The sequence below is a fragment of the Fistularia commersonii genome, chromosome 23 (genome assembly GCF_037954325.1).
Source record: "Fistularia commersonii isolate RoL2024-O1a breed Wild chromosome 23, RoL_Fcom_v1.0, whole genome shotgun sequence".
Classification (NCBI taxonomy): domain Eukaryota; kingdom Metazoa; phylum Chordata; class Actinopteri; order Syngnathiformes; family Fistulariidae; genus Fistularia; species Fistularia commersonii.
The window spans coordinates 2,664,426-2,678,174 of NC_141306.1; the positions used below are offsets into that span (position 1 = coordinate 2,664,426).

Here is a 13,749-nt window from a genome sequence, read left to right on the forward strand (position 1 = left end):
CTTGGTAACCACTTCCAAACTCTTCCTAGACCAGTTTTGTGCAGTCGGGGGAGGCACGAGAGGCCGTGCCTCACTCGCCAATCTTGGAAAGAAAAAGAAAATTAAATGAAAAAAAAAAAGTAAATGGTTATATTTATCAGTGATTTGCACTAGAAAGGTATTTTTTAACTGAAGGACAACAATGACAACTTCTAAAATGAAGTTGTCCATGCTTTTGTTAAGAGCGAGCGGTGCATGGACTTCATTTATAAGTAAAAGTAACGGCGTAATAGCTTTTTTTGAAATTAAATGTGTTTTTTGGTGTGCTACAGTTTGTGTGTGTGAAGAAAGCTGATATGAAATTTTAAACCCGTTAACGGCTGCCAGTCAAATGGTGAATAAGATACTTTGTCCGATTCATATGTTTGTAAATCTTATTGACTGTTAAACGCACTGTAACATCACGAGTAGCGACAGCGCGTCAATGTCGCTCTGTGCAGGAGATGCAGAGAATGATGCTACGTTCCCTGAGCCAATCAGAGCCCAGCATACAGAGACACCATGCTCTGATTGGTTGCCACCCCAGAAAATATTATTGTTAATATAATCGAAATTATATACATATATATATATATATATATATATATATGTATACGTTGATATCGCAATATAGAGCAAAAACAGATATATATACTGTATATATATGTATATATATATATACATATATAAAACAATCCAAAACTGGATAAAAAAGTAAAAAAACTGCAATACAGTGAGACTACTGAAAGTGTACTGTGATATTGCATGTATATATATATATGTGTGTGTGTGTGTATATATATATATATGTATATATATACATATATATATATAGGCATAAAATATACCTTTAATAACTGGAAATGTAGACAATTCCACAGTGACACACCCCTCAGGACACAAGGTGAATTTTCAAATTGCAGAAAAGCTGCATTTTAATGCATAAAAACTGAAGATTGGATTAAAACTGCGCAAAAAAACCTTTAAAAAAACCTGGATTGATGGCATATAGAATAAAATATATATATTTAGAGTTAAAAACTAAGACGTCTAACCCCTTCCACTATGTGTATGTGTATGTGTATGTGTATGTGTGTGTATGTGTGTGTGAGTGTGTGTGTGGCAAACCAGGAATGTTCGGCCCTCAACGTGAAGCAGCGAATCGCTGGGACCGAGAATAGCAGCGTCACGAGTGAAGACGGCGCTCAAACAGCGATCACGCAGAGCGTTTCGCTTTTTTTTTTTTTTTTTTTTAACCCGGAACGATGGTTGCATGCAGGGGCGTCGGGAGAAACGAAAGCCCGTCGGGAAACCGACAAGTTTAATCATTCTATGTGGAATCTGATTATGGAAACCGTTCGAAATGAGTAAAAACAGCAGCAGAGGAAAGAAACATGGCGTTGTGGATATTGCGAATTATTTCATGCTGGAAATAGCGCTCGTACGACAGGCAGGGATAAACTACCACATTGTGTGGAAACCATAATCACAAATAAACGGCGCATCGTTCGAATATTCAGAGTAATCTAAACCTAACTTTCCCTTTATTTGCTTTTGACGTCGTTTTGACTCGTGTATTCCGCTGAGTTTATTTTTCTCTGTTCTATTTTGTCGGCGATTTCAAGATGATTTTATTTACAACGTTGAGAGTTTGGAGCAGACCTGGGCACTTTACGGCCCGCGGGCCACATCCGGCCCGCCAAACAATTTTCTTTGATTATTTTTAACAAATATTTTCAATCAATGATAAATTCAGAAACTCCCTATATTTTTCCTTTTGTTTGATTTTGTATGGATGATTGCATTCAAAATAATGTCGGTGCATTTATATGATCATTAATGATTAAGTTGAAATAAAATGCCGAAAAATGTAAATATTTAAATTACAGTTTTTATATTGTTCAATTTACATGATATACAAGTTAAATATAAAATGTGGCCCGCTTGCCGAAATAATCGCCCACCCCTGGTTTGGAGGGATAAAAGCTTTAAGTTGCAGTTCCACTTTTGGCCACCGGGGGGCGTTCTGCGAGCTCCCAGAAGGAGTGGATGTGCGGTCGGTGCAGAGGGCGGAGGTCAGGGAGCCGGATCTCACCGGATGTGCTGGTCCGTGACGGTGAAGGCCTTGCATAGCGGCTGCGACGTGTTCAGCCAGATGGCCGGGTGCTTCTCGGCGGCCACCGACGTCTGTCCCATGATGGGGGCGGAGCTCATGTGCAGAGCGCTGGCGATGGCGGAGAGCAGGGTGTCGTCGCTGGAATCCGGTCCGACGCCTGCGAGGGGAGGGGAAGGGCGGCGGGGGTGGAGGGGGGAAGGTCAGGGGAGGTCGGGGTCGGAACCGGCGTCTGGCGTTCGGCACTCACTCTGCAGGCCTTTGGGCAGGTCCATGCTTCGCAGAACTTCCTCGGTGACGTCCGACGACCGCAGACCTTTCAACCTCCTCTCCCAGAAGAGCTGCAGAGACGGAGACGGGGGTTTTAGGCCCGGACGACGAGCTCTGCGGTTTCACTTCTGTTTCTTGAGCATGCTGTTGTGTGAAGATCCTGTTTATATCCGCCCACTTCCTGCTGCTGCTCCGCATTAGAAACCAGCTTTTAAAATATCAGAGAGAGGCTTTTACTCTGATGCTATATATATATATAGTCACATATTTAACCATCGTTGATTCATCTTGTCGTCTCTTCTGCTCTTTCGCACTTTCACCCGAATTTGCGTCAAAGCGATTTGTCTTCCTCCGCCCATTTTTTTTTTTTCTCTTCGTCCCCACGTCCGCCGTTAATTCTTTTAACCCCGAGAATCCGATTTTTTATATCGCTTTTTTTTTTTAAGTGATTAAATTACTATTATTGCCGCGGCGGCGAACCATATGCGCTTCAATAGGCAGCCGCCGCACGCTTTAATCCCTCTTTCATTCACACTCCTTTTCATTCACTCACTGCGCCTTTTATTTTGATACCTCCTCTTTTTATTTTTTATTTCTCACCATTTTAAAAAAAACCTCCCCCTCCACGCCACTTTTCCCGTGATTCTCCAGCGCCACCTCTGGGTGAAAATCACCGTGAAGTCTTTTTTCTTTTTTTCCTTTTTTTCCCCTCCTCTGTGCATCAGCGCAGGTCGGAGCGCGACTTCGCCCTCGGGCGTTAATGCGGTGTGTGTTTATGTGTGTGTGTGTGTGTGTGTGTGTGTGTGCGCTACCTGTCTGGGCTGCTCGGCCGCTCTCTGCGGGTCTGTTTTCACTTTGTTGCCCGGGTGACTTGTAACCTTGGTAACAGGCTGTTTAAAGATGGATGCTGTCTGTCTGATGGGCAGCGTCGTGTTCAGGTCCAGTTTACCGCCCTGGTGGAGACGGGAAAACACACGACATGAGATTTTTCCCTTTTTTTTTTTTTCATTTCTATTCCTCCTTTCTTTATCTTTTGCTCTCCTTCATCTCCTTCCTTATCTTAATATTATTCCTCTTTTTTTCCCAATTATTCCCTCTTTTTTTCTGTTTCCCTCTTCCTTAAAACTCCGTCAGTCATTTCAAAAAAAAAAAATTTGTTTTTTTTTTACTTAAATTATTCATCAACCGTTAGATTTATAAAGTTTCCGGCTGCAGGCAGCGAAAAAAAGAAAAATAATCCCATCCAACCGGCCAATGATATTCCCTGTTCCGAACCGCTATTTTTATTTTTGTTTGTTGTTTTTTTGTCATTAAAAAAAAAAAAAATCAGGACAGGCACAAGTTCTTCCAAGTAGAATATTTATACAAGGCTTTGCATGTGTCACAAGGGGATCCCTGACTGCATCTGCAGACAAAGAAGCGTTTTCAAATCGGAGAGCGGCGGTCCAAAGAGGACTGCTCTCTCGCTCGGGAGCCCCGGGGGGCGGCGACGGTCCTCCGAGCGCACGTACTTTGAGAAACGAGTCGGCTGCACAAGAGGAGACTGTTTGCCTGCGGTCAATAAATCAAACGGAGGCTGAGGGATTCATCCTGTCGTTTTTCCTTCCCATCCCAGTTCGCAGGAGCGCCGCCTTTCTTTGTTTTTCATAATGGCATTTAACGCTCAGTGTCCTGCGTTCCCATTGGCCGACGGCTCTGACGCCATTCCCGCTACGTGGAAAGCGAACATGGAACTGCGGTGAAACGCACCTTTCGCAGCTGCAAACTGGCGAATCGTTTGGAATACGAGACCGACGGAGTCGCTTTTTTAAGGTTTTCGCTTTTGTGACCCGGCCAAACTCTTGAAAAAAGAGTCTCAATGAGACTTTCCTGGTTAAATAAAGGAGAAATGAATAAATATAGTTTATTTGTATTTCTTATTCTCCTTTTTTTTTTTGTTTTTTTACTATTCATACAATTTTCTACTATTATTTATTATGAAGTCGCTTTTGAGGTTTTCACTTTTGTGACACGGCCAAACTCTCCTGTGCACATCTGCCAATATCACTGATGGAGACACCGAACTTTGACGCTGTTATTGTAATAATTTATCTATAAATGTTCATAACTGTGTAATATTTCATAACAGCTACATGTACAATATTTTTTCATACTCTTGTGTGTAGTTTTCACTTGTTACTTTAGACACTTTATGGTTTATTTGTATTTTTTATTCTCTTTTTTTTTTTTTTTTTCTCAATTTATAACATTTTCTACTATTATTTATTATTAAGTGGCTTTTGAGGTTTTCACTTTTGTGACCCGGCCAAGCTCCCCCTTGCACATCTGCCACCTGCCACTATCACTGACGGAGACACCGAAATTTGACGCTGTTATTGTAATAATTTATCCATATTTATACTATACTGTGCAATATTTCATAACAGCTACATTTACAAAAAAATGTCATACTCTTGTGTATAGTTTTCAATTGTTACTTTGGACACTTAATGGTTTATTTGTATTTCTTATTCTCCTTTTTCTTCCTGTTTATACAATTTTCTACTATTATTTATTATTGTTATATCTTTCTTGTAACGCTGGCACAACCATTTCCTTGGGGATACATAAAGTTGTTTTTATTCTTATTCTTATTCTTAATTTAAGGCATAAAACAAGGTGTAACTCGGGGAAAAGGCGAGCTTCAAGCTGGAACAGCCACCTGTCAATCATCGGACCAAATATAGACAGCGACTAAACAACCGTTGCTCGTCTCGTTCACGCCCTCGGACTTCAGGTGGAGAACGTGCAAAACGCCTGATTGATATTGATGTCTGAACACATGAGCTGTCTTTTTACTGATTTTGCGCAAAACGCGCCAAAGAAATCGTGGCAAAAATGTCATTTTGGTGAGTTAATACCTGCATTCTTCTCTACCTGCCGCAGCATTGAGACTACCTGTGGTGAACCTGGTGGAAGAGTTGCCTTAATCTGATAATCTGCCGGCCCGACATAGTCTCTCTCTCTCTCTATCGCACCCACGTGCACGCCCACAGCCGTGCACGCGCGCACACGTCACGTGACCCTCATACCGCCTTACCTTGGCCAGGCTGAGCGCGTCGTGTCGGAGTCTCTGTTTACTCTTCTGCAGTTTCCCAGGCATCATCTTTCCCGTCCGGAAGTCGAAACATGCCAGATCCACCGCGTTTCCGAGGTAACGGGACAACTGGGGTTTACTCCGGAACTTCTTCCCTGTGGGACTGAAGACGGAGGAGGGATATTAATTAAAGTCAACAACGCGCGGATCGCGAGGACAAATTCGATTTGTGCGGAAAAAACGGAGGAGGGACGCTCGGCGCCGCGCAAATTCAATGAACGGGACGAAGAATCCGGTTCCAAGGACAAATGAACAACATAAAGAGGATTAAATAAGATTGTGAATAAAAAAAAAGGGAGTCCAATGAGACGACGTATGAAATTCATGCTAGACAAATACATCGAAAAACAGGTACCGTATTTTGCGAACCGTAAGGCGCAATATCAATGATTCACAGTATCATTTCACATATAAGGCGCACTGTGTTATAAGGCGCATGATAAAACTTACGGTATATAAAGCAAAACAAAACGGTTTAAACAAACTCGTTCAATAACCCGCCGTTCAATTCTGTCCTCTAACTTGCTTTGTTCACTCAGAAACTGTTTCGGTCTTTACTTTTCTTTACTTTACTTTTACTTCCGTACCATCGATTCATTCATGTTAAATTCTTTCATGGCTGCTGATTGGTTAATCGACGCCAGCGATGGCGGACACCTGAAGTTAGTTGTATTCCAGCACGACAGAATTAGTTTTCCAACGACATTGCGACCCATATTCAACCAAACGCCGATTTTAATACGATGGGAACGCTCCGATAACCAACCAAAGCCCAAAGTTGCATCAAAACATTTTGACAGATTTTTGCCACATCGAATTGTTTGGAGGTCTGTAAACACAAGAATTCATCCACAAGGCGCGCCGCCGATTTTTGAGAACATTTAAGGATTTTAAGTGCAGCGAAGAAAACGGTGAAACATTGCCTGGGATCGGGAAATATTATCGGAAAATAGCGAAAGAACAAGTGCAGAGGCGTTAAAAAAAAAAAAAAAACGCATAAAAAGAACCTCAAAAGTCACGGAAAACTCAGCAAGAAATTCCCTAAAAAATAAACAATAATGATAATGTATTTTTTTAAAATGAACTTATACACTTTCAGCCTGTGTGTGTGTGTGTTAAATCTGCATTCGACACGGATAGCGTCGGGGGGGGGGAGTCACGTGTTCCGGGCGCCTCCGATTTAAGGGTCGTGTCCTGAACAGCCTGAGATCAGCCGCGGAGGCCCGGCTGCAGCCGCGCAGCTGCGACTGACACGTAGGTCACTGGAAGCAAAGATCGGCCACCGCGTGCACGCGTGGGCGTGCGTGCGTGCGTGCGTGCGTGCCTCACAGTGGCGCTTGCGCTATCTCGACGCGCTCGGCTGAACTGTTCAAACAGGATGGGAAGGGGGGGGTGGGTGTCGAAATGTGTGAATCGGGGGATCCGGGAGAGCGATTCCCTCTTCGCCTCCTCGCCTCCCCGCCGCCACGGCCCGGGTCCGTGCGCGGCGCGAGCCCGTGGAGGCGTTTCGGAGGCGCCGGCGGAGTTTTACTGCTCTTCCAGTAAGTCGGCCCGCTGACTGGTTTCTTTACAGGAACTGATGAGTCATGTAACAGAGCGAACTGAAAGTAAAGCGGCCGACGTTCTCCGCGACAGGAGGCAGATTACGCGACGGGGCCTCTGCGCCGCAAACAGCCTCTCCGCAGACATCGCTTCCTCCGCGGCGACGGCTGCACATCAAATGCTTCGCGCCCCCCCTTTGCAAAGAGTTTCCCCTTCTATAAAAAAAAAAAAAAAAATTTTAAAAAAAAAGGAAAAGGTGATAAACTCCATGGAGATGACTTTTGAGAATTGCGCCCAAAAAAAAAAAAAAAATAAACACAATAAAAGGGATCCGCTGACGTTTCAGCGCTCAGAGCGTTCAAAGCGTCGATTGGAAGGAAGAAATAAAGTAAAAGAAACGATATCCCGCGGGAAAACCCGCGAGGCCGGTCGCGACCTTTCCGGAGGTCAACTGCTTATTTACATATTGATTATTAGAGACGTGTGACAGCCGCGGGTCAATACAAGGCGGGGACGGTCGACCGCGGCAGACGCTCATATGATCTCGTTTTTTTTTTTCCGCTCTCGGCGGCGAGGGGAGTAACCGTCGCCTTCCGGAAGAAATCCCCCCCCACGCCTGTGTCTCAACGCCGGTGAATCACAGGAAGCGATTCCGCCCGATTCGGCGAGAGCGGCGGCGCCACCGTCTGGAATCCTGACATTTCCACCGACACGAGCGATCGGGCGTTTTAAAAATAATTAAAATCTAATAAAGAGGGAAGTGTGTTCCCACAGCTGAGATGGGGCGACGGCGTTCCGCCATGTTGGCCTTGGGTGGAGCAGGAGGAAGTGTGGGCGCTTCTTTCGAATGGATGTGTACAGACACGCACACTCCCGCTGCAGGGAGAGCCGGGGGGGGATTTTAAAAAAATGCAAAAAAAAAAAAAAATTAAAATAACATTTCGCAAGACGCCGCCGCACGGTTGAACCGAGGTTCCTAATTTGATTCCCGTGGGTTTTTTTTTTTTTTTTTCTTTTCCGTGTTCTCCTCACGCCTGCGCGGGTTCACGTCCGGTCCTCCTGCTTCCTCCCACGCAACGAAAACAGTCGGCGGCTTTGCTGCGCGTCCTCGATCGAGCGCGAACGAAGGAGTCGGCGGTTTCGGCGCCCGTCCCCCCCCCCCGCCCGCGGGAAACGAGGCCTTGTGGCTCGGAGGTCAACCCGCCGACGTCAACGGCGGAGAAAACTATACTTAAATCTGCTTCACGTGTTAAAACATTCGGCCGTTTAGCGTCCCACTTAGCCGTGACTGCTAATGCGCGTTTATGTAAATGCACTAGATTAGCACGTTAGCATGACAGTCCTCCGATCTGCGCGGTATTTTCAGGAGAGCGTTGTTCACCATACCGGCTGGAAACGGTTTTCGCCTTTACGTTCATTCATTATTTATACCGCTTATCCTGCGCTCTGGGTGGCGGGGGAGGGGACGGACGGCGGCCTATCCCAGCTGTCACGGGCGAGAGGCGGGGTTCACCCGCGACCGGTCGATCCCATACGGAGACACACGACCATTCACCCTCTTGTTCACGTTACGTAGACTAGTATCCGTTCAGAAAACACGTAAAGACGCAATCATTCGTCGTCTTTTAGAAACGTTCACTCTCCTTCACGCGTCATTCGGGGGACATGCGGTGCGACCGTTCACTCCCTCTTTCAAACATCTGGTGAACTTCGGGTCTCCACTGAACCTCCTGCGTGTTTTTGGACTGTGAAAGGAAACCGGAGAACCCGGAGGAACCCCGTGCCGACACGGGGAGAACATGGAGACTCTGCACAGAGGGGCCCCTTGTCGCGGGGAGGTTGGAGGGGGTTGGAGCCGAACCCAGCTGTCGGCGGGCGAGAAGCACGGTTCACCCTGGACCGGTCGCCGGTCGATCGCAATTTGGGCCTTCTTTCGGGCGGTTCGGGGCGATGGCCGACCCGTCCGGTTTGGGCCTTCTTTCAGAGCTTCTCGGAGGGGAGCTGGACCCTTCAGTGGGCGGCGCCTTGTCCCAAAAAGGGTCCACACGCATCTGAATGTAATCATTACAAGACCCCCGCTGCCCGCCGCCGCCGTCCACTAGCGCCTTATGTCCCGAAGGGCAGAGTCATATAGAGACATACGACTCTCCTTCTAGGGAGTCCAGGGTCTCCAGTGAACCTCCTGCATGTTTTGGGACCCGGAGAACCTGGAGGAACCCCACGCAGACACGGGGAAGAACATGGAGACTCCACACTGTTGGAGTTAAACCAAGAACCTCCTTGCTCTGGGGCTGAAAGCGCGAAGCAATGGTTCGGCGCGCAAGTGTTGCTAGTCCCCCACCCCCCAAAAAAAAATAAAGATAAAGATTCTTGTTCATTACTTGCGGTTCCTGATGGTTTACTAACTTAACTACCTCTTCTCACAGGTTTTTCAGTCCGAGTTCTTGACCGGGGTGTCGAGATGATCTATGTGTCCACTAGGGAGCGGCTCCCGAGGGGTCTGCATGGTTAGCAAGTTAGCACGACTGTATTTAACTTCCAAGCCTGTCATGGTTCGTATGGCCATTTGGCAAAGAACATTGATACTTCAAATATTTATTCAGGTTTCACTAAATACACAGCGACCAAAGGGAAACGCTCACATCCAGACCCACCCGGGCGTCATGTCGGAGACCAACTAGACGCAAGTAAGGTTTAGAAACCGACGTCGGTTTGAAACCAGAATTAAGCATTCATAGCGATTGTGTTTGAGGCCTGACGGTGTAACCCGCGCACAGTTTCAAAAGGGCGACTCCGCTCTCGCTACTGTGTGGACAACTCCCTTGTCTGACTCAAAGTAAAAGTTGTGCCTCTTCAAGAGTCCATGACGGTATGTTGTTTTCGTGTCTTTTTGAAATACGCTTTAACCTTCTCCAGGCAGATGTTGCAGATTTGCGACAGCCAAATATCAGATTTTTCCTGCAACTACAACTTAATTTGAGCCTGAGAGGGTTAAGGGAACCCGCCAGGTGGCAAAAATCCCCGATTCCGAACGGCTCCGAAAACCCTTGTTGGGGAAGAAAGAGCGACGGCGGCAGAGAACCTGCGCCCCTGATGCGCCCCCACTCAATGGGAGCATGTTGGAACTGATAAGATCCGAATCTTGGCCTTCTTCTTCTTCTTGTCCACCGGGCTGCTCCCGTCAGGGGTCGCCACAGCCGATCCCCCACCTCCATCGAACCCTCTGCTCTTGCACCAACTAACTTCATGTCCTCTTCCCTTCCATCCACAAGCCTCCCCTCTGGTCTCCTGCCCGGCACCTTCGACCTCGGCGTCCTTGCACCCTGATCTTCACCATCCCTCCTCCGTCCACGTCCGAACCATCTCCCCCTGAGCATCTAGCACGTGCCGTCCCTCTGACGGACCCGTTCCCTATCCTCTCCACGAAGAGAACCTCAAACATCTTCACCTCTTCTTCCTCCTGTCTTCTCCTCGGTATCTCCAAACCAGACGACGTCTTGCCCTGACACTTTTCTCCCCCCTTTCGATCACATGTTCCTCCTCAGCTTTGGACCGTTGACCCCGAGTCCTCCGATTGTTCCGCCTTCTACGTCTCCACTCCACCTGCCACAGATCACAACATCATCTGCAAAAGATCTGAGGCCTTCTAGCAGGCCTTCTCGCCGAAGCACGGAGCAACCAGGAGGAAGTGGGAGGGAAAGTAATGTCGCGTCGCACGAAAAATGCCAACAGCTACCGCCCAATTTTTTTTTTTTCTTTTGGCCCCGGTTCCTGGGAGCGATTTTCTTATTTCGGAGAAAGAAAAACGACGTCACGGCAAAACGCCAACGCTCGCAGGGTCAACCTGATGATAAACGTCCCACTTTTCTCTTTTAAAAAAAATTAAAAAAAACCCTCAGATGAGACGGATGACCGGAAAGATGGTTTGTGACTTCACAAATTTCAAGTTGTTTTCTTTGTGAGGGGCGCTGCCTGGAAACTCTCTGGGTCACCGAGGAGGGAGTTTGTTTTCCTTGCATAATCACACATCGTGAATTTTGTTCCGATGTATAACAAAGCATGGGGGAGTCTTATTTAGGAGTTTGAGAAAAAAGAAAAAACATCCGCTGCCCGATTAGGTGCTGGATCGAAAGTACGAACCGAATAAAGGTTTGAAAAGAAAGGGTACTCCAAAAAATAAAGATAATTTACTTAAAAGAGGACAGAAATTGAACTCGGCATGACGTTTCGAGCAAAAATACGCTTACTAAAACGAAACGTCATGCTGTCATAAACTTTCTGTACTTTATGTAAATTGTTTTTCGGAGCACGCTTAAGAGTTCAAACTTTTATTCTTATTCAGAACAAAATATATAACACATTTTTGTGATTACTAGGATACTTTTTGCAGTAGTAAGAGAGAGGAGGGAAGGGGTTGGAGGGGTTACTTCAATGATATTTTAGGATAATCAGCCGCTCGGGGATTCGTGATCAGAACCGATCGATCGATCGATCCCCGGTGTGATCGATTAGCTCGGTTACCTGTAATAGTAGACGTCGCTCTTCCCGGCGCTGAGTCCGGACTTCCTGATCACTTCCTCCTTCTTCCAGCCGGGCGGCAGCGCGGGGCAGTCCGCCCGCTTTCGCTCCATCATCCCGCGGTCCGGCTCCGTCCGGGGCCCGAGGGAGCGCTCCGGAAACGCCGGGCCGAGCGGCGGCGAACCCCCGGTCCTCCCGCCCCCCTCCTCGGCCTCCGCCTCCTCCTCCCTCCGGTGGCGGAGCGACGTCACGGGCGTCACGTTAACGGCGGCGCTCGGTCCTCCGCCCCGGCCGCGTTCGGTTATTCCGGGTCACGGTGAAACATGAAACGTGTCCCGGTGCGTGAGGGCGTCCCGCCCCCCGCACCAGCACCCGCAACGCCTCTCCCGCACCCCGCCACCCCGGTTCGACCGCCTCCTTCCGCACCTCTCCCCGGTTCCGGTGAGCCGAACCGAGCCGGGCCGGCTAACGGCGGGCCGTGACGTCAGAGCCCGCGCGCGCACACACGCACGGAGCCGAGCAACGCACACGGAGGGAGGCGCGCGACGACACGACCCGCGCGCACTCGCACTCGCCCGCACTCTCGCTCGAGGTCGCTCTCTCGCGCGCGCCGCTCGCGCTCTCTCTCTCTCTCTCGCGTGCGAGCGCGAGCGAGGGCTCGAGCGAGCGAGAGAGAGAGAGAGTGAGGCTGTCAAAGATCGTCTATAGTGAAAGAGGTCTCACTCCCAGCACGAAAACAGAAGACAGAATAGATAGATAGATAGATAGATAGATAGATAGATAGATAGATAGATAGATAGATAGATAGATAGATAGATAGATAGATAGATAGATAGATAGATAGATAGATAGATAGATAGATAGATAGATAGATAGATAGATAGATAGATAGATAGATAGATAGATAGATAGAACTTTTTCTTTCAGCTTTTTCCTTCAGGGGTCGCCACAGCCAATCAACTTTCTCCATCTAACCCTATTCTCTGTATCTTCCTCTCTCACACCAACTACCTTCATATCCTCTCTCACTACGTCCATAAATCTTCTCTTTGGTCTTCCTCCAGACCTCTTGCCTGGCAGCTCCAATTCCAGCATCCGTCTACCAATATATTCTCTATCCCTCCTCTGTACATGACCCAACCATCTCAGTCTGGCTTCTCTGACCTTCTCTCCAAAACATCTAACATGTGCTGTTCCTCTGATAGACTCATTCCTGATCCTCTCCATCCTGGTCACTCCCAAAGAGAACCTCAACATCTTCATCTCTGCAACCTCGAGTACTGCCTGATGTCTTTTGGTCATCCTCCAGCTTCTTGATCTCTACTCCCTGTAGCCTCGCCGTTCCACCCAGGTTCTTCTCATTCACACACATATATTCTGTCTTGCTGTGACTAACTTTCATTCTTCTCCTTTCCAGAGCATACCTCCACCTCTCTAGATGTTCCTCTACCTGTTGTCTGCTCTCACTACAGATCACAATGTCATCCGCAAACATCATGGTCCATGGAGATTCCTGTCTAACCTCATCATTCAGCTTGTCCATCACCACTGCAAACAAAAAGGGGCTCAGAGTTGATCCCTGATGGAGTCCCACCTCCACCTTGAACTTCTAGTGAAATAGATAGATAGATATAAACATCTTAAAAATCAACAGGAACACACTAAAAATCATCAAGTTAACTGGGTATTTTATTCAATTTTATTTGTTATCCATCTACATTTGATTTTTCATCAGTCGGATTTAGCTAAAAAGGCAAAACGATGGATGGATGGATGGATGGATGGATGGATGGATGGATGGATGGATGGATGGATGGATGGATGGTGATATTAGAAATGTGTTGGGATTTTTGAATGAGTACAGGAGATGTCGGATGTTCCTTAATGCGGTTAGAGATGCTAAAAGTTCCTCGACGCCTGGTAGAACATCTGGAGCATCCCGTTCCTCTGAAAGACCTGAGCCTCCAAAAGAAGAGAAGATATTACCGTTGCCATAAAACCCAAATGATCTAATGGCTGGACGTGAAATTTAAATAAACTAAAATTATCAAGGGCCTGCCCTTCCTGCCGATGTGGTCATTGCGCCCCCTAGTCCAGCGCGGCGCGATGCCTCGATGGAATTCATCGGCAACCTGCCAGACGGTGCATTAAA

General features: G+C 47.2%; 1 protein-coding gene across 2 annotated transcripts in view; it reads right to left on the minus strand.

Annotated features, from left to right (window-relative positions):
• mbd2 (methyl-CpG binding domain protein 2) overlaps positions 1-12,221 on the minus strand; it is a 95,845-nt gene extending 83,624 nt beyond the window's left edge. The window contains exons 1-5 of one of the 2 annotated variants that reach the window (XR_015107910.1): positions 11,601-12,219; positions 5,481-5,640; positions 3,214-3,354; positions 2,382-2,472; positions 2,114-2,291 (exon numbers count right to left, since the gene is read on the minus strand). Coding sequence is in view for 1 of the 2 variants with exons in the window: in XM_086170168.1 (XP_086026294.1) it covers positions 2,114-2,291; positions 2,382-2,472; positions 3,214-3,354; positions 5,481-5,640; positions 11,601-11,713 (683 nt within the window). In the remaining variant the exon portion in view is untranslated. Of the gene's footprint in view, positions 1-2,113; positions 2,292-2,381; positions 2,473-3,213; positions 3,355-5,480; positions 5,641-11,600 lie in introns of both variants that reach the window. The other variant, XM_086170168.1, reaches the window with a different exon arrangement.
• Positions 12,222-13,749: the final 1,528 nt, after the last annotated feature.